The following is a 20,423-nucleotide window of genomic DNA, read 5'->3' on the forward strand; positions in this document are numbered from 1 at the left end:
TCCCTAATTGATTTTAGCTGAGTTATGGTCATTTCGTATGTGTGGCATTGGCTTCGGTTTAGTGCAAAAGATGATTTGAAATGAAATACAAAAGGTACCAAGTAATATGGTCCAAAGGGGAAAAATAATTTGCATGAACCCCTAAGAATGAAATCTCACAGCAGCTCACTGTTATCAGTACTGTGCACTGCTGTATAATACACAGAAACCAGCACAATTTGATGATTTGCTTTCTTATTCATTAAGATCTTGTCATAGAACTACTATGATTATATAAGCATTACTTAATTACCTACAAAGGACTGCAGTGAACTTTAGAGAGAGCTGATATATAAAAAAGAAATTGTAAAAGTATGTAAAATCTTATTTAGAAATCAAGAAAAGTGGGGTAAAGCTTGAAATCTATCAGTGCCTGTGCCTATGCCGTATCAAGAAAAGTTAACTGTACTCTCTTTTCTTTTGTGCTCACTGCAGTCTTCCAAAACACTTTTCTGTTAGCTTAATGATGGTAATGCCAGAGTTCCTAGCATCCAGAAAGGGATGTGCAGAAAGTCTGAGACAACTACATGTTGTCCGGTAGTTGTACATGTTGACACAGTTTTTATGCTTCATGTTTAAAGTGGCAAGACCATAGCATACATGGAGTGTGTGTTCACCTTGACAAGTGAAATGTCGTACAAGAAACTCGGTATGATGGAGAAAAACTCTGCCTGCAATAAATAAAATAATAATCTTCTGTCCCTGAAGTTCTCATGGGCACTGAGGGTGCTACTGAACTGGCAAAGCAAGTGCTGCTCTCTGAGATCATTATTCATTGTTAACATGAAAGACTTAGAGATGCAGCATGCATGAGCAAAGGTGATCTTCGGTGTCTGGACAACAAACAGTCTTGACACTGGAAATTCCTTAGGTATTTTTGCTGCATAGATTATATGGTTAGTCTCTGCTATTACTAGAAAAAAGGCTTGATATGTAGCAAAACACCCATCTAGCACATCGATCTTCATTAAAAACGGTTTTCAGTGTGGGGTTTTAGTAGCAGGTATTAATTTGGAAGAGTTCTTTGTGATTTTGCCAGACGGACTCTGTCCCCTCAGGAAAATCCCAGTAGGTATTATTCAAAAGACGGGTCACTCATTTATGATACGCACGTTGGTCTTGAACCAGAAGCATTTGGATCTTACCTGCAGAGTAGGAACAGCTCCTTTCTCCTGCTGCTTCAGGAGTAGCTTCTTTCACTTCATCCAGTGACTTTTCTGCCGTCTGTTGCTGTAGCCCATTCCATTGTTCCAACTTATTTTGTCTAAACGTCCATCATATGATCAATTTTATTGTTGGTTACCATATTTAACACAGACAAAATCTACAGGGTTCCATATAGACAAAATCAATTTATTACAATCACAAGCAATATACCTGCAGTTTATCAATCTCCCTTAATATCTTCCTAATGGAACCCTACAGCAAGGATAAGTGTGTGCATCTATTGTTTTTAATATGGTTAAAATATTACTGAAGAAATGTTGTTATCGGTATGCAACTATTCAGGATGTTTTGGTGAGGGCAGAACCCCACTAACTCTGGGTGATCTTCTTCCAGGGGTACCCTCTGTGTCACTATTTTCTCTCTTTCCTGGAAATAAAATACTAAACTTTCTGGTTTTGCATGCATAAGCATTTCTTTGACAATCTTATTTTATGATCAGTAAAATCAGTAACAAAATTAATAATTTCTCCAATCTTGTTCAACACACTTTCTACTTTCCACTCATGCAACTTTGTTTTCTAGTTGAGAAATCACCCCTGTATTCACTTCAAATTTCTTGAACGTAAATCCACCAGACCATCAGCTGTACTGAGGAGTAATTGTATCACCTGTGATGACTTTATACTTATACTGTCATCTTGTTTACAAGGTGCACATACCAAGAACTTCCATGTGGCTTGATTAATTTACAGTCTATTTTTAATGCTGGCTGATTTCACAGTCCTCTGTGAGTGTAATGGAGAAAACTATTTAAAACATGTTATTGATTGCTTTTGATTAGCATTTGAGTAAGGGTCATTGATTTGGAGGCAGATCTTTGACATAACGGCCCCAAAGGGTTTTTATGTTATGTCCCGTCTCGACCTAAGACATCAGGCTAGTAAATCATTAACCCGGCATCATCTACTACTCTTCTCGATCTACCAAGGTTGCTAGTGTCTACATGAGAGCTGTTTTAGTCAGCGGATCTGTGGGCTAAGTGTCTCACTAATGTTTGTTGAAGACAAAGCACAGACAGTTTTTATTAGCTTTAGTAAAAATATTTATTTTTTTCCAGACTTAGTTTTTTTCCTACATTTTGTAGTGGCAATTTGACTTCATTACCAGTTTGAGTCTTGCAGAATTAAATTATAAAATGTAATTCATCGCATAGATAATGGAAATATTTCTTTTTTGCCCTGATGTATATACAGAATATTATTATTATTATTAATAATAGTTGTTGAATGTGCCCTGTGGATTAGTCTTACCTGGATTAGTCTGGAGCTTCTATGCTCCAGAAAACACATTTGCTTCCCTATTAACCTCGGTAAATAAAAGACCATGATGGACAAAAATAATCTTACAAAAATTATCTAATTACATAAATAGCGCAGATGATTCACTGATCCCCATATATTTCTGTGAAGGAAATAGCAGTCTCTCAGGGTTGTCCTCTAGAGCAGCATCTGGAGGTCTCTGCAGAACATCTGCGCGGGACAGTGACTCCTTCTCGAAACATCCCGACTCCACTTTGGCTCAGCTGCTTGAACGATAACTGCATTTGGCCCCATGTAACAGACTGAAGGCACTTATAATTTATATTTTTATCACATTTTAATTCAGTTCTGGTGGCAGCTGTTGTATTGACGGTGCTGCTTTTATGCCATCTATTTATCCTCTGCTTGGATTCAGACCACTCAATAGAAATTCATACATCCAAACATGTTTTGTTAAATAGGCCACAGATCTGGCTGAGAGGAACCATTGCTGATCATTTTCTCTCAATTTCCTGTTTTGTTTAGTCAGTTTTACAATTAGCAAAAGCTATCAGGTGACTGACAAATGTTGTAATAGCCACTTCATGAGGTAGCACCGAGCTTGCCCTCAGCAGAATGGGACAGACATGAGCAATTCCCTTCAGAATTCCTATAAAAATTCATTCATAGGTCTCTAGAGAAATACCAACAGGAAAAGTAAGTCCCTTCTGAATTCAGCATGGAAGAGTATTTAATCCTTTAAATACCTCACTATCTTGTTAGCTGAACAAAAAACCCCTAAAACCTCACAGTAGCAACTGTGGTGACATGTTCTGTGCATGTTGAGCCATCTCCTGCACTTTAGCCACCTGCATGGATGACGTCCTTCAGTCACCCAAATTTTCTTCTGTAAGAAATTAAGATTATGAAATGAAGCTTGACTGTTGCTGTATTCAGATGCAGAACCCTCTAAGCAATGAGAACAGAGCACTGAGTGTATCTGAACCCCCAGGTTATTTTGTCCTAATTGATTTCCTTTACATTTGGGAAAAGCTTGAGAATTTGAAACAATTCAATGCCAAAACTGGTGTCATTCACCAGTCATTCTGCATTTCTTCTGCTTGTTTCATTTCCCATTTTCCATCTGATAAAAAAATACTAAGGTTTTTGACTCACCAATCAAATCGCCATTTGATATTGCCTGACATAAAACCTACAAGTTTCACCTTCCTGGCAGACAAGTCCTTTGTGTAGATGCATAGGTTATAAATTACATCTACTGTGAAAGAATAAGACAGGTAAGTAACATCATCTAGCCCACTTCACATAGCGTATGGAAATGTTAGGTGGTGTTTATTGATTTTGCTGAGTTATACAAGAGGGGCTGCCTAGATAATGTCTAGATTGAAACCGGGGTTTAAAGTTAATGCCCTGTTTGAAAGGCATTTTAATGGCCTTGGGGAGAAATGATTTGTGTTGTTTTGGCTAGCCCGAGGTTGCAATGAAATACTGTCTTTATTACTTCTGTATCGGGGATTCTCTGCCACTGTTAGGAATTAAAATGTGAGCGTTACAGATTTACTACACAGAGAAAAGCAGAAAAGATAAAGCGAGCCTCCGGATTCAGAGTCAGGGCAGGTGGCCGAGCCACTGCCTCACACTTGAACGCGGGCCATTATGGAATTGGTTGCTGCAAATAATAAATGCTGGATTACAGACTGACTTTCATCTTAATCCTGCTCATATCATTGTATAAGGATAACACTTCTGTATGATTAAAATTGTCCATTTTTGAATTAACTCAAACAACAAAGCATCTGTAGTTCCCAGGGAGCGGTGGCGGGGTGGGGAGGGTGTGGAACAGAGCTCCCACCTCAACAAAATGCTCCCAGGTCTTTCTCCAGTGGGCAAGAGAGTGGGTTTCCGTGAAAGCAAAAGCAGATAAAAATAGAAAAGCCCATCAGGAACTGTGAAAAGAAAAAAGGTTTTGACAAACTAATTATTATCTATCCACATATGAAGTCAGAGGCAGGCAATCAGTTTTAAAGGGTTTCAGAAGAGAGACACTTCTGCTCAGCAACTGGTTTGAAAAAAAATATTTCACAGATTTTCTTTGTGCCAGTGAATTTTGCTAAAGCAAGCCAGGAAAGGACTTCAAAATTTTTGTATTCAAGATACCTCTTTCTACACAGCAGTTCTTTGGACCAATGCGTGTTTTCTACTGCCTCTGTAGAACGAACTGGTTGTACCTGTACCTTCCTGTGGTATTTTAACACCCTTATCAGCACCTTATGGTGCTGATTTTCTTGATTATTGATCTTCACAGCTGACCCAGGCTGTTGAACTGTTAAACAAAATGCCCCTTTCTACTTACCCATACATATCAGTATACTGAACTAGTCAACTAGAAGTTTAAGATGGTATAATTCAAATTTTGCCCAGATTCGTTGAAAAGTCACCCTCTCACTTAGAGAGTCTCCACATAATCTGGCCTTAAGCATTTAACGGTAATAACGTTGAAGCATACAATTTGGGTGTACCGGTAGAAAATGCGTACTGAACACAGGGCTTACTACTTGGTCAGACATTCAAGAACCCCTGTAAGAGTATTTCTGGGTGTTAATGATACTATTGTTTCAGTAGCTGTAATTCCTGGGTGTCCCTTACAACTGGGTCTTCACAAGTTTGCTCACTTTGCCTTCAGCAAGGTGCTTTATATGATGTTAGTGCACTTAAGAACATGATTAAATTTAGAAGCATCATGTAATTATCTATTTGGCAACAGACACATTACCCAAGCACATACCTGCTGGCTGTGTCTCAGAAAGAGATGCTATAAATAGCTGAGTATCTTAACATCGGAATAAACTGGAAACTGGAATAAGGGAAATACAGCTTTCTGCCTAGCTTAATTTGTCTCCTTAATGTTCTCAGCAAAAAAAGCAATATGAATTCTGATCTGATGTCGTTCATTAGAAGAGAAGAAATTTGTTGTGAGCACAGGAAGCACATTATATCTCTGAATATAAATAGACTAAGAGGAAGTTGAGACATGTAAGTATTTCCTTACTTCTCATCTAAAGGAAATTAGCTGCATTAATTAATAAAAAAGTACATTCACTGCTATTGGGAATACTGAAAGGAGGTGAGTAGGAAGGGACCGTGGGAGCTCATCTGCTCCATCCCTCCCTCCACGCTCTGACTGGAACTACCCTCTGGGTGAGGACAGCTCACTCAGGGCCCCACCCACTGGGGGTTTGACCTCTGATTAATTTTAATTACTTAATTTGTGAAGTCCTTCTGATTAATTTTTATCAAATGCATTTACTAGTTATTCTTCTCATCTTTTACAATTTTATGGTGGGGGCTAAAAGCATGTTTTTCAACCCTTTTTTTTATTTAGATGTTAACTACCCAGCATTTCTAAAATGGAGCAATAGCCTAAAGCTACCAGTGGAACAAAAGTTCACCGTTTTCTGAAACCTGCAGAAAATAAACAGTTGAGACTTCGTATTTCAAACTACATAATTCTCACTAAAGTTAGAGTAGATCTGATTTTTACCAAAGACAAACACAATTGATATTTTTGTTTTCTAATGTCAGGTATTTATTTCAGATTGTTTAGCAGAACACAAACAGGGGCACAGATAGTCAAAATTCTCTTCTCACAAGAGATAAAAAACTAGCCAGCAACGCAAATACTTAACTCTTTCCAAGAAAAGGTAGAATAAAATTATAAAATTGAATACAGTTCTCGCAGCTTTTATTGTGAAGATTTTTTACACCTAAAATATTTATTTGTACTCTGAACTTGTTCTATAAACAAAGACAAACCTTTTAAAAATAATCTAAAGATCTGAAATATGTCATAATTAAAAATCACTCTTGTAAATAAATTTGAAGTTGTGGCTTCAAGGAAAAATTAAAATGTGACTTCTTGAGCAAGTTTGCAGAGGCAGAATGGGATGTTCAGGGAGTGCTATATTTTTGTACCAGTGCTTCTGGTCTATCCAGCACAAAATTTTCCATCTTTTAACATGGTCAAAATCATCTGGTTCTTGAACAGAATCTGATATAAAATACATCTAAAAAAAATTAGGGTCCTTGGAGCATTAATTACGCCAAATTGTATGGTTCATTAATTTGGAAAAAACCTATTAGCAGGGCAGCCAAATTTGTCCACTAGTAATTTATACTGTACAGTTTGGCTTAATTCAAGCGCTACCAGCAAATCATAATCCTTAGCAAACACTAATCATTACACATTAAGAAAATGAATGAAAGAAATCTTCTAGCATCAGATAAACAGGATTCCTTTCTGCTCCCTTTTGTTTTTCAGGTCACAGTCAGACCACAATTCACACTCTTCTATGGTTTTTTTGTGTGTGAATTTTTCTTGTTCAGTTCCACATTAGACTCATTCTTTCTCCTTAAAGCCAGCGTTAGATATCTCATCTGCTTATCCTCAGAAGCACTTGCAGGAACTATCAAGAGGCTGTCAAGAGACGGAGGATGTCACAATCTATAAGGAGCAAAATATTGCTTCCCTTGCAGATGGCACCCAGTTTTATCTCAGCAAAACACCAGTTTCTAATCAATGTTGTTAAAAAATCTTAAAGACCAACAGCCATTTGATTTGGGTTTCTGTAAATCTGACACAGTTGGAGGCAAAGCCATAAGAAGAATTAATTTTGTCTGCCATTTTCAACCTGGATACAAATACCTAAATACCTGGATACAAATGCTTGATATGAAGTGACTTCATAACATCTCTCCTGAAATACTATGCTCTTACTACTTCTACCTATGTCCTCGACCCTTAACAACCTACATGATAGTTTAAAAAATAACATAGGTAATATATTCACCAGTACTTTAGATGGCATTGAAGGAAACCAAAATCAGCTTAACAAGACTTTCAAAACAAAGGCAAAAAGTCATGACCATCTCTGTCGAACATGCTGCAAGTGGTCAGTGCTAGTCAGGTCCTGGCTAGGGGTTACCAATCCCGTAGCAAATCAAACAAGCAGCAAATCAATTAAGAAGCACGCTTTTGTTTCCTTTTGCTATTCTTTCCTAGTTGGTTTAGGTAGAATTAACAAAGCAGGAGCTGTTTAGCATTCCCACGTTCTGCCAGTCAAAACCCCCCTCCATGAGCATCAGTGTCTGTATTCAACTTTGAACAAATTTTATTTTATTAAAATTTGCCTTGGGGCAAAATCCAGGCATATAAAGCACAAGCCAAATACATTAGTGTTTCAAATACATTAGTGTTTCAGAATATTCAGTATATGAAAATAACTGGGTTCATATCACAAGCTGCTCATCATTTTTGATAACAGAAGAAGTTGCTGTCCGAGCTTCAAATGTATCATTTAAAATTAAATTCATGTAGGTTGTCTCTACATTAGCTTTTTTCCAAAAGTTTTAAGAGTCTGTGAACTTCATCTAGAAGCCTATCAAAAGGAGTAAATTAACTCCAAAGAAAAATACTTCCTTCCTGAAACCCAAAGACAAGCTTTCCTATACATATGTAGAGAAAAGATGTAGGCTATTCTTCGCTGGGGGGTGGTTGGGTTCCCCCTACTCCCTTCACATAATCCTAACTCTAGTCAGATTTACCTAGCAATACCCTCACCAAGGCATCAGGTTTGCTGTGACATACTTGGCTTAAGAAAAAAAATGGTATTTTCCTCTAATGCAGTAACTTGTTAATGTAGATTTCCTTATGGTAGTCATTGTGCATGTTTTATTACTCGTTTTCATGGATAATTCAAAACTTAGACATTCTTGATTTAAAACAAGCCTATTCTAATCCCATTCAAAAGGTTTTATGTCATCTTGTACAACCTTTCCTTTGGAGGACAGGAGGGTATGAAGATTTACAGCATGACATCTTGCCCCTGCTGCTCTGCTCGGAGCTGACAAATGGTTTATTACCATCTCTGGAAGCAGTGTGAAGGACACCTCCCTTCCCCACTGAATTCACCCTCAGTTCCTGTGATGTTACTACATGAATTTTCATTATCTGTTTGTTCACCGATTATAGGTTTGCTGGTCAAAGTAGAGGCAAATATCCAAACTGCATATTTCTACAAAATTATTTACATAACTCTAGTTTAGGATTATGGAAACAATAGTAATAAGGAGTAGTAGTAATAATAGTATTAAGTAACGGGAATATAGAAAGTCGTATTGAAAATTATGTAGAAAGCCAGTGGCCTTCAATACCTTCTCAGTAAACCCTGTCTTGGAGCGCAGTTGTATGTTCACCTTCCTCCCTTTTCTTGGGAAGAAACTCTTAATGTAAGCTAAGATTAATATTGCTTTTGTAAAAGCCACAAGCACCAGATCCCTCTGGTTCTTGCATATTTACGGAAGATGGCAAAGAATAATGCCTGGACATTTATGATTTTTTAAAATGGATGAATTTCTTTTTTTTTTATTGTTGGTTCATGTTTCACAGAATGAGATACTTAAATGATAAACAATCTTGCTCTTATGATTTTGAGTCAAGAATGTAAAAGCACATTTGTCATCACAGCCCATAACTGCTACTTACATTGACATTGATGACTTTCCCAAACTAATTTTAATCTTAATACAGAATATTCAGTTTATTAAAATAATAAAACCCAGCACTTGTCTCCCCTTTCCATTCTGTCTCCATCCTTCCCTTTCCATTAACACAAGTAAAATACCATGTCTACCTTGAAAAGCCCTTTTTTCAGTGGCCCCATTTCTCTTAAGCAATAACTTTGATCTTCATTGCATAGTTTGGGGGTGTTCAGCTTTAAGAGACAGCATTTTTCATATTGATTGTACTGACAGGGAACACTCATTTCCTGTTGTCCTTGCAGTAGGGGCAGCAGACATAGCCTTTTCCCTGTTTTTAGCAGCTTATTTGAACTTGGTGTTATTTAAGAGCAGTGTACCAAAAACTGATTGTAACACTAACTGAAACGGCACGTTATAAAGTCTATATTGCTGATTATTTTTACTGTTTATGTTCCTTTAATTTCTGTCTGACAGAAAACTCAGTATGTTGCTGTTTTGCCTCACAGCCTCTGGCCAGCCAAAGTGGTTAAACTGGCTGAAGTTCACTGGTTTTTGAACTGAATTCCCCTGAAATAAAATGAATGAGTGTGATTAAAGGTTGGATCTCCCAAATGCCACAGAAGTAGGAAATGACAGCAGATGTCACTCAGTAAAGTAGACTGTCTCAGCAGATGGGCAAATACGAAATGCAAAGGCTTTTCCTGACATCATTTGGTTTTAATATGATAGAAATAAAATGTCTTGTCAGTAAAATATAACCAGACAGTTGCTTTGTAGTCATTTTGGGTACATGGCTGGTAATTCAAAATCCTGCTGCCTTTGCAATATTAATTATTCCGTGCCTCGTTACAGCAAGAATACGTGTCAGGCCAGCTGAACGTTCCACCCGCAGCTGTAGTGGCTCAAAAGTATCTGTTCCTTTATTTACAATTTAGCATCAGTAAAAGACAAAGAAAGCAAATTTGTGGGTCACTTCCAGGATCCTAATTGATGTATCAGGCAAAATTCTAGAGACAGGATTTCATCCCGTATTTTGGGGTGGTTTTCTCCCTGCAGAGGTATGTGATGTGTATCTCAGAGTAGAAAAGCAGTTCTGGGAGCTGAGAGCTGCAAATGCAAAGTGCCTCAGGGGAGTCTGGGCTGCAAGCGGTGTTCTTAATGACATATGTTCCCATTAAAATGTGTAAGCTGTTCTCTTGTACAAGTGGTTAACACCTTTTTAATCAGGCCATTTATTTCATTACAAAAATAAGTACCCCAAGTTGGAAAAACACAGTATTTTATGGTCAGCAGCTTCCACCTCTGCGTATGTATGTGCATTTATACATATATAAATATAACTATATACACGGCTTTCAGTGTGACTGAATATATCTAAAGCACACATAAACATAACGTAGTACTGATAGCACAAATAATACACACTCCTACCGTGAGCAAGGCTGCGGTGCTCACTAGCATCCTGATGCCATCAGAGGTGCTGTTTGAGAGCTGCTTCTCTTAGATATAGAAGGTAGCTGATGTCTGCTGTTTTGAATCTCACCTTTCAACATGCTTATGAAGTAGAAATGTTGATCTTGGGAGCACAGGTTAGGATTTGTCTGGTTCACTAGCTGTTGAATTTTCTGATATGGAAGAATTATCTGGCGTCTGGGGAAGACGAGTATTTTTAGTGTATTCAGTTTCCACTCAAGTTGTTTATCGTGTTTTCTAGGCTGAATTTTTCAATCTTAGTTTTTGTTATTTTGACTGTCACCTTTATTAATTATTAAGCTCATCACTTGAGACAACACCCAGAAGGCACCCTTTTATAAATCAAAAGTAAATATATTACTGTACCTTGCAGGGGTGCTGTAAGGCTTAATTAGTTCATTTTTGTAAAGTGTTCTGAGATTCCCAGACTGGAATCAAATGTTTATTGTTAATTATGGGCTCTAGTGAGTATATTGGATGATTTCTTAATTTAATTCTCTTCAGGCACGCTTAAAATAATTTTGCAATGTCTTTATTCTTTTAAATTCCTAAAGCACAATTGCTCTTGGCTCAAGTAATTCTGTACAGATTTTCCTGACACTTACTGTATTTTTAGTTCAGGAATATTTTTTTCTATATAGCAGTATGAAAAACAGTCTTTTAATGTTTTTCCTATGAATTCTGCTATGTGGACCATTCTCTAATAAAGTGTTGTTTAAACATTATATGGTGTTTTTTTCCTGCAGTGGGGGGTGTTGAGTAATTTACTTGGCTTCCCCTGGGAAATCTGGAGAGATTACATGGCACTGCTGTGATTTATCATCTCTACTTTATTTGTGACTCATAAAGCATGCATCATTTTGTGTTTACTTTCAGCAACAGATCACAGAAAATTTCACCATCAATCAAAGAGCTTTAAAATCAGGAGAAGTGATGATGTGGCAAAGGCGCAGTCAGCAGCTGTGGTTATTGGAGGATCATTTATTGCTTCATTGTGTCGTAACGCTTCTCATTTTATTGCTTTTCCTAGGATCAGGTTCGTGTCGCTTTAGTTACTCAGATCCCAGCATCACCGTGTCCTACAGTAAGAACAGTTCTGCAGATTGGACTCAGCTGGAGAAAATTAGGTTTGTTACAGCTTTTTAATCATTTCCATGCTTTCTGGCTGAGCAGGTGGTGTTTAAACCTTGTTCTTTTAAAACTTGTTTTAATTGTTAACTTTTCAGTTCTCACTTCTTCGTACATGTTAAAAGATGAAGAGTGAAATTAGGGTTACTAAAGCTAACTGTAGAGCTGCCACTGGTCTGGTAAATCACAGTTCCATCCACTGATTACGAGGGAGGTAAGGAAGAGAATGACTTCAGAGTTAAAATGCAATTCCAATAACCAGCAAGTTCAGCCAACTGAAAAAACAAAACTTTTATGACTTTTGCATTTCAGCACTGCTTTTAATGTCAGCAGGAGCCATAATTCATAGTGCTACAAGTTTGATAGGATAAAATTTTCAATAAAAATAGTTCGTAGTTTGATATGAACACTTGACTCCTAACACTCTTATAATAACATGATTATGGTGCTTTGTTTTTAAACAAAGTGGTTTACACGAAAGCTCAAAGGATTATGAATGGGGATTTCAAAATCTTTTATTGTAATATGCACACCTTAAAGATAGAGTCAGTGTTGGAGATGGATTTTTTGTAAGAGAGCGGAACCCTCATTTTAAATAATACTAGGAAAGGTATTTCGTGCATCAGCATAAATACACAGTTATACAAGTACAACTGGGGAAGAAAAAATACCAGTTTTATGTAATGTCCTCATAGCGTCTCAGCCCAACTTCATGCATTACCTTAGTGTCTGTGCCACACCGGAGATTTTCTTGAGCCTATTTTCAGTCCATTGAGACAATTTGCACAGCAAAAGGATCCTTGATTTCTGAGGAGTTAGCAAAACTCTAACTGCAAGCCTGTGGAGTTCAGTATCTCATCCTTCCACTCCTTGAGGGAGTGGCATTACAATTTCATTGACAAAGGCACAAATTATGAACAATTCTAGTAAAACAAATGGTGCTAATTCTTATCTCAGAAAAATAAAAAGCAAGAGCAACTTCACTGCAGCCACTGGAGTTGGCTCAGCATAACCGCAAAGTATCTTTTATTTTTCTTACATTGACGCAGAATTATGCAACTAGTCCATAACACCAGTTCACTCACCCTTAGCTCTGCCAAGAGTTGTAATGGTGCAAACACAAACCCTTGAAAACCAAATTTTTTGAAGTTAATGCATTTGCATTTTGATCTGTGTTGTTTTAACTTTGACTGCTGGAGTCAGCAGTTGAAAATAGGTCAATAGAGCAATGTTGTGCAAAGTGGAGAGGATGAATTATGAAAGGATGCTCATTTCTCCTGTGGTCTGTATGAATTACAGCACTTGTTTGAAAGCGCTTCAGCAGCTTCTGCTGCACTTACATGCAGCTCCAGGAAATGGTTAGGAGAACTGGGCAGAGGTGGGACAGGAGGACAGCTGTGAAGAGAAGGTGGTGTGTTGATGTTTGTTGTGTCAGTGGGATTTCAACTATGGACTCCCAGATGGGAGGGAAAGGGTCTCTCAGAGAAGGTGGGTGCTGTGTGTGAGCTCAGGGAGAAGCGAGGGTGACGTCTCAGAGCAGTGGTGCGGTGGAGGGTGACAGACATAACGTTTATCAAGTGCAGAGTGATTTGTGGGGGCAGATTCTGGGTGTGATTATGGGATAAATATAGTTGCTTTTCAACATTTCACTACACTCTAATGTTTTGCTTTACAAATAGAAGTTGCCCTATTTTTCTGCTATATAAGCAAGCTCTTTTTTCCCTAAAAAAGGCCTTTTTCCCCAAAAGCTCTGGATTGTCTCTGAACAACTTTTTGCCTACCAAAGCGCTGCTACCAAGGCAAAGGCAAGGTTGAGTATCTGACATCTCGCAAACCCCAATTTTGTAACTCCTTGCAACCTGAGGTTTGAATGTAGCTAATTCCTTGCTGGGTGATTAATAAAACAAAAAATATAAATCTCAGCATCCCTTCCTTGCACACAGTGCTCAGTCCTTTCATTGCCACTAGCAATGTTCACCGAGAGCTCGGGGTGAGCCTCAGTCCTTCCGCAGTGCTGAGAACAGCTGTGGGAAGCAGAGCTCAAGGCTCTGATCATTGCCTAATGCTAATACTCCAGGTCTGCCTCTCCTCCACACATTTTCAGCAGCAGGGCAGAAGAAAATGGTTTGTTTCTTCTGTCTTGTTCTTGAAGAAGACCATGGGAAAAAGGCAAGCTGTCCCTCTGCATCTGCAGAATTTTCCTGACAGCAGGGGTGTGGGATTGGAAGGGCATGTTTGGCAGAGAAAATTCCCAGCTTTTCCCTCCAGCCATTCTGCTAAGTCCAGATCTATAAGGGACCGAGGCACCAGAAGTCAGGAGTTTCTTTTGGTGAAAGCTCAGAAATCACATTTTGGGAGACCTCTTTTTGTAAACTGCTTCCTTAACATTTCCTTTTGGCCACACTCGCAAAATACCTAACAACACCCAGTCACCTGCATCTGCCACCAGCATCAAGTATGAATGTTGCCCTGCACTTTCTTCCTGCTCTCCAGACATCCGCATTGATCTGTTATTTATTGCATTAGCTCCAACTTTCTTTGAAGCAAGGCTGTCTGTTCGGGCTGGATGTGCACTGCCTGGCACAGTGGTACTCTGCTTCAGGGCAGGTATTTTCCGATCTCCGCACATCTGATCATCAGCACAGTTGTGTCACGCCTGGTAAATGTGTTAAATGAGGTAAAAGTGTTCCTGGCTATGTCTCTATGGTCTAATCCCATATCATTGTTTTCCAGTGCCCCTTCCAATGTCAGCACAATCATCCACATCTTGTACCTTCCTGAAGATGCTAAAGGGGACAACATCCATTTTCAGTGGAAACAGGATTACGTCCATGCTGGTGATGTTTATGAAGCCTGTTGGGCATTGGACAACATCTTGATCATAAACGCTGCTCACAGAAAAGTTGTGTTAGAAGATAATCTTGATCCTGTGGATACTGGCAATTGGCTTTTCTTTCCTGGGGCCACAGTTAAGGTTAGTCTGAATTTCTATGGCTTCGTGTTATCATTACTCTTGTATGTAGAAGAAGACAGTAACACCTAACTAAACTCTGAAAACACAAGGGTGTTGAGACCACCCCATTTGCTTCTAGATTTGGGCACTTTTTCCCATTGTTTTTACCTTTTCTCTGTCCCATTGGGGCTTTCTAGAACAATGCAACTTCTCTACTTTGACCAAAACCAAATGACAGTTTATACTGTCATGTCAAAGATCAAGAAACAGAAAATGAGATACAACTTCCTTTTAGCAAAACAGTGCAATATTTTTGAAACAAAATCAAGTCTCTCCAGCAGATATTTTGAAATCTATCTGTTTGTTTATCTGGTGTTTATATGGTGTTGGTCAGTTACCACTACTGGCTTCATCACAAACCATCACAAAAAACTATGGTTTCCCACTTTTTCCGACTGTAATTATCACAACTCTGTTGCAGCATGTGTTCAGGTAGTGGCTTCTCCTTAAAAGTCTCTCTTAAGGTAAGATCCTGTGTTGATAAGAAATCCAACAAGGTAATACAACCTTGGAAAAAACTCTAAGGAGCCCTATAAGATCTCTGTGCCAAAGTTCCTTCAGATGCAGAGTTTTTCAACATCTGGAAATCAGTTGAAATCTCGCTTTCTGCATTTCCAAGCAGACAGAAGTCAAACAGCAGATGACTTTCTGTTTCCATCCTATTTTTCATTCACAAAAAAGGCAGTTTTGATGTCGAGGTTCATTTATGATTCTGGCAATGATTTTGCACAGGAAACAGGTGTCAAATACTGAGGACAGTGAGAGGTTGGTTATGGCCTCATCTTTTCCCCACAGAACCTGATATGAATGGCCTCAGATTAATCTTTTTTGAAATAAATACTCCCACTGATCTACTCATAGTACCTGCATATTGACCATTTTTTACTTCAGTAAGATCATTTAAATTACAACCATAAAGTTTTCACATGAGATTTTAGAATCAAATAATGTCCCACGTATTTAATGAAGTCATCTTCTGTGATCAGTTCACATTTGTTGTGTGGTCAGACTTAGCTCAGGATTTTGAAATCAAGCCCACACATCTGAAGGTGTGAAAGCAAAACAAAACAACAATTAATGCACTTTCTTAGTGCAGTTACTTCTCAGCTGGCCAAACCTAAACACTACCTAAAGTGAAGCAAGTAAACCTCTCTTTTGTTGCTGTTGTTGTTGATTTTGTTGTTGGGTTTGGGGGGTGGGGGGGTGTGATGGTTTTAATTATCCTTCCTGTGGTGTGTTTGGTTAAATTCAGCCAGAGTGTGTCAATACACAACTTTAGTTACACGAAAGACAAGGGACCTAAACTCAGAGATCCCTTAGTGCTTCCAGACAGAAATCCCACTTGAGCTCAAGCCTTATATGAGACACGAGTGAAGATTCACCAACCCACTATTCCTCCAAGGTCATCTGTTTTATGGACAAGTGAAATGTGCAGCTGTCTGTTCCCAGCTGACATTTGGCTGTGTGTAGCCATTTACAGCAGGTTAAGGCAACGTGTAAGGCTGTGGTTTAGCCACCCTGGATTAAAGCTATGTGTGACGCAGGGCTTTTATTCTTCATGGGACCCCATAGTTATTTCAAACATTTTTAGTGTGTCTAGATTGTCACCAGAGCACTCCTGAACTCAAATTTAATTTTTAAGATTTTTGTTCCAGTTTTTTCCACAATTTTCAGAAACAGCCTTGCCAAATAAGATTTGAACAGATTTTACAATATGAATTTCATGTTATGTCAAAAATAAAACTATAAATTGGGTCAAGATTTACATCAGATTCAGCACATCATTATCATACCTGAGGTATCATTATCAAACCAAGAACAATTTTTTCAGAAAGTTTTTTTGTGTTTTTCAGGATTGGAACATTATATAAAAATTTACAAAAACTTCCAATATTTTCTTTAAAACATTGAGCATAGCTCTAATCACAATTCATTGCAAACACGCTATTTGGTATACATAGAAAGATGAGAGTCTTTGTACACTATGCTAATGACATTACATCACATTTTAAATGTAAGCACACACCAGTCACCTCTGTTTCAAGCCGCATTTCACAGCAGACAGATAGATAACTTAGCCAGTGTGATGGTGTGATGACATCAGCAATGGGTGGTACATCTTCACAGGGTTCCCAATATTGCTAATGCTCTCAGGCTGCAAGAGTTCATAGAAACTGGGGGAAGTTTTCAGGAGATTTCTCTATCATAGCCAAAGACATTGGCTTGCCAAATAACATTGGAGAAACCCTGACAGGGTTACAGGGATAGTTTCCACCAAAGCTAATTCTAGTTCTCTTTTTTCATACAAGTTCTTTTGCTTTCCAGACATCTAAAATTTGTTAAATAGTCCTTGTGTTTGTTCAGAAAGTCTGTATAGCAATTTTAGACTTTTACTTTCTTTTTTTACTAAGGGCCACAAATTTCATTGCTATACTGTGCTACCTTTTACAATTCTCACCCATGTGCTTTCTGAAGAAGTTCCCGTACTCATAGTCTATCGCTATGACAAACTGCATTTCAAATTGATGAGACTTTTTCTCTGCCATCAAAGCCTGTTTGTGCTATACAAGTTTCAATTCCTATCTTCCTGTTCTTTGTCAATTAGTATTTTAGATAAAATGGTCTCAAAAATCTTTCCTGAAGTTTGTGTTAAATTCTTCACTGGCTTTCTTCAGCACTTTTCCTTACAAGTGTCCTTGACAATGCCAACAAGCAGTCGCATTTCTGATGTTTTTTATCTAACTCAGTTTTTATTGTTATGTACAAAAATGTAGGTCAATTCTTTTCCTAACTTGTGCCATGAAGATAAGTAATTTTATTAAGAAAATCAAAAAGAAACAAGAAAAATAATATTTTTAAATTTCTTCCATTTACTGAGGTTATTTTCTGTATTCACCCTTCCTTGCTCATCACCTTTCACCACCCAGAATAATTGATATTGCAAATTTCTCATGCTGAAGGGCAGTGCCGTTCTGAGATAGATCATCCTGCTGGCAGTCGGAGTCGAAAGAAGAGTTCAAAAATAAATAATTATTTCTGGTAGAAAAAGGAGTAAAAATGGTCTTTCTCTAAGCATTTACTTTTTCTCTTTCTGTGTTTACTTGAGGACTGCCTCATCCGGCATTCTTATAGGGTGGAGCCTTCTCCTCGGATGTTCTGTGGCACATCAAGGGTAGTGAATGAAGCAGTCAAGAGTTTGCTTCATGAGGCTGTGATCTTGCACACCTTAGTTGTTACAACACACCCTTGTCTGGCTTTGGCTTGTGCAGCCTCCCAGGCATTATCTTCAAGGGATGTACGCTAACATTTGGGCCATGGACTGTTTCCAGTACGCCGCAGGGATAACACCACTCCTCTGGGAGGAGAGAGTTTGCCCAGGTGGATGCAAACTCTGTTGTGTCATGTGCACTCAAGGCCAGAGAATGGTCCCTGGCCTAACGCAGTTATCATTATGGTCCTAGCACGTCAGAATTGCACACCCCACTCATCCCTTCAGCCACCCCAAACCTTTTAAGAGAATTCTCATTAAACACCTTTTTGTTGCCTTAGTGGGTTACTCAGTTAGTAAAGCTAAGCATTAAGTTTAGAATAAATGTTTCTGTTGCTCACATAGTCTGATGTGGTTTAGCAAGTTCTTTTCCAATTGTTGCTCAGGAGATGGCTTTTAAAATTGTTGGTCATACTTGGTACTTACTCTTGTTAGATGCTTATCAACTTGCAAAGAAAAAGGATTTTCTGTAGAAGGTTTACTTTGGTAGTACTTGAGGTCTACTAAAATAAATAGCAAACACTACATATCCGGGAGTTTTGCTGGTAAAACTGCTCAGATTAATAGCTGCTTAGATTAATAAGGTAAAAAGTTGAAATGAAGAAAAGAGCTACCATGAAGACTGCTGTCTGTGTCCTGGATTAGGTTCTCTGATGGGTTCTGTCACAGGAACGAGCAGTGCAAGCATTAACAGTGATTGTGCACCAACGTGTTTACTCGATTTTGGTGGATTTGGACACTGTGTTCTCAATCAGCACTTGTGGGAACTTGCCTGATCCAGCTTTGAAAGCAATTTCTCCTCCTCTCCTGGTCTGCTTGAGCTTGGGCCAGGAATTTCATTACGTTTCTTGCTGCGCTCAGGAGCAGTTGCTACTCGTTTGAAAGCACATGCCTGGTTGCAGACGCAGCTGGACCTGGCTACTGAGACAGGAGGCAAGCTGAGAGATAAGCCACTGAAATTGTACGGTTTGGTTCCAAAGAAAACAGCAAAAGACAAGAAACACACTGTTAGCAAGGCCAAGCAACCCTTAGGAGATTAATTGGATCCACTGGAATATATTTATCTGCTTTGGACTGTGTGGAAGGGTGTTGAACAGGATAAATTCCTGAGTGCATTTCAATATTTCAGTGACGGCTCTGAGTGCAAGCACAGCCTTGCAGCCAAGCATGGTTGGGATGTTGCACTGGTGGTTGAGACTGCTGAAATATATGAAGCAGTTCTATGCTCTGAGAGCTGTTAAAGGTCTGTGAACCTCAAGACTTTATAGCTAATTGGGAGGAAAGCTTAAATCTCTCCCCTTCCGAAATGCCTCTATGATCTCTACTCCTATAGAACAGAAAAGCGACCTCATCTTAGTTTTCTCTGATTGTCCTGGTCCAAGATCAGATGTGCAAGCTCAAAAATTGTGGTTGAGAAAGGACTCAGTTTCAGCAGTCTTGTAGTTCATGTCTCTGCAGTGCTTTCATTACATAAAGACAGCATTGAGACCAAACCACCCGTCTCTGGAATAGTTCCACCTCTGGGGAAAAGCAATATAGATCATTACAGACACTAGAGCAGCGATGTGTTTGGTCACAGTGTGTTCACTCAGTGACACTTCTTGCCTTTGAGAAGACTCAAGTTACAGAATTGCTGTCTCACAGTAGTCGCAGCTGCTCTTCACTTGGTGGCGGAAGCTTGGAGTCCAGCTGGTCAGCATGGTTTGTTTGGCCTGCAGGACTTGGAGTCTATACCTGAGGTTTCTGTCTTGTTGAGCCGCGAGCATGCAGCCTGGCATAGCACGGGATGGGGCGAGGAGGGGAGGTCTGTGCCAACCTTACTGAGCAAACTGGGTTTAGTACCATAGAATGGGACCCTATACATGTTATTCACACTCATGGACAAGACCTGTAAATCCCGGAAACCTCCTGATCCCAACACCCTGATGCAGTAAGCCCCTTAAGGCCTAGGAGTTTGGCAAAAAGAAAGGCTGATTAAGCTACTCTCCCCACACCACAGTTCCAGAGCAGATTTCCAAATGTCTGAATACCCTGTTAATTAATAGGAATGGCATTGGATAGTCTTCTTTCAAAACAAACATCCTGATGTTCCATATATAGCTCTGTTGGGTTTAATTGCTTGTGCTGGAATGAACAAGATTTTTTTTTCCAATTTTTTTGTTTTAAATTCTTGTTTTGAAAAGGGCTGAGGTACCCATCGTCTGAATCAGATCAAATACCTTTGTTTACAGGAGAAAAGATGATGCTCTAGGTATGCAGTGTGAAAATCGCAGTTTGAAATTGCTATGACTTTATATTGATCAAAATTACACAGATACAGGTGCTTCCGACAAGACTCTTACTTTTTGAAGAAGATATAGCAAGGCAGTATTTGGTCTGTGGGCCAGCTGCTTTGCCTTGCAGGAGCTCTTATCCACCACATCTTCCTGGGAAGAGGTGAGCAAGCTTCCTGCTGGTCCTCATTTGAGAGTCATTCCTG

At 38.8% G+C, this 20,423-nt stretch overlaps 1 protein-coding gene across 1 annotated transcript in view; it reads left to right on the forward strand.

Annotated features, from left to right (window-relative positions):
- Positions 1-20,423, forward strand: part of RELN (reelin) — a gene marked incomplete at its 5' end in the record, with an annotated part of 120,648 nt that overhangs the window by 18,463 nt on the left and 81,762 nt on the right. Inside the window, 2 exons of the mRNA XM_010141799.1 lie at positions 11,566-11,662; positions 14,397-14,637. Coding sequence (XP_010140101.1) covers positions 11,566-11,662; positions 14,397-14,637 — 338 coding nt within the window. The remainder of the gene's footprint in view (positions 1-11,565; positions 11,663-14,396; positions 14,638-20,423) is intronic.

This window comes from Buceros rhinoceros, unplaced genomic scaffold, assembly GCF_000710305.1.
Source record: "Buceros rhinoceros silvestris isolate BGI_N320 unplaced genomic scaffold, ASM71030v1 scaffold2268, whole genome shotgun sequence".
NCBI lineage: Eukaryota > Metazoa > Chordata > Aves > Bucerotiformes > Bucerotidae > Buceros > Buceros rhinoceros.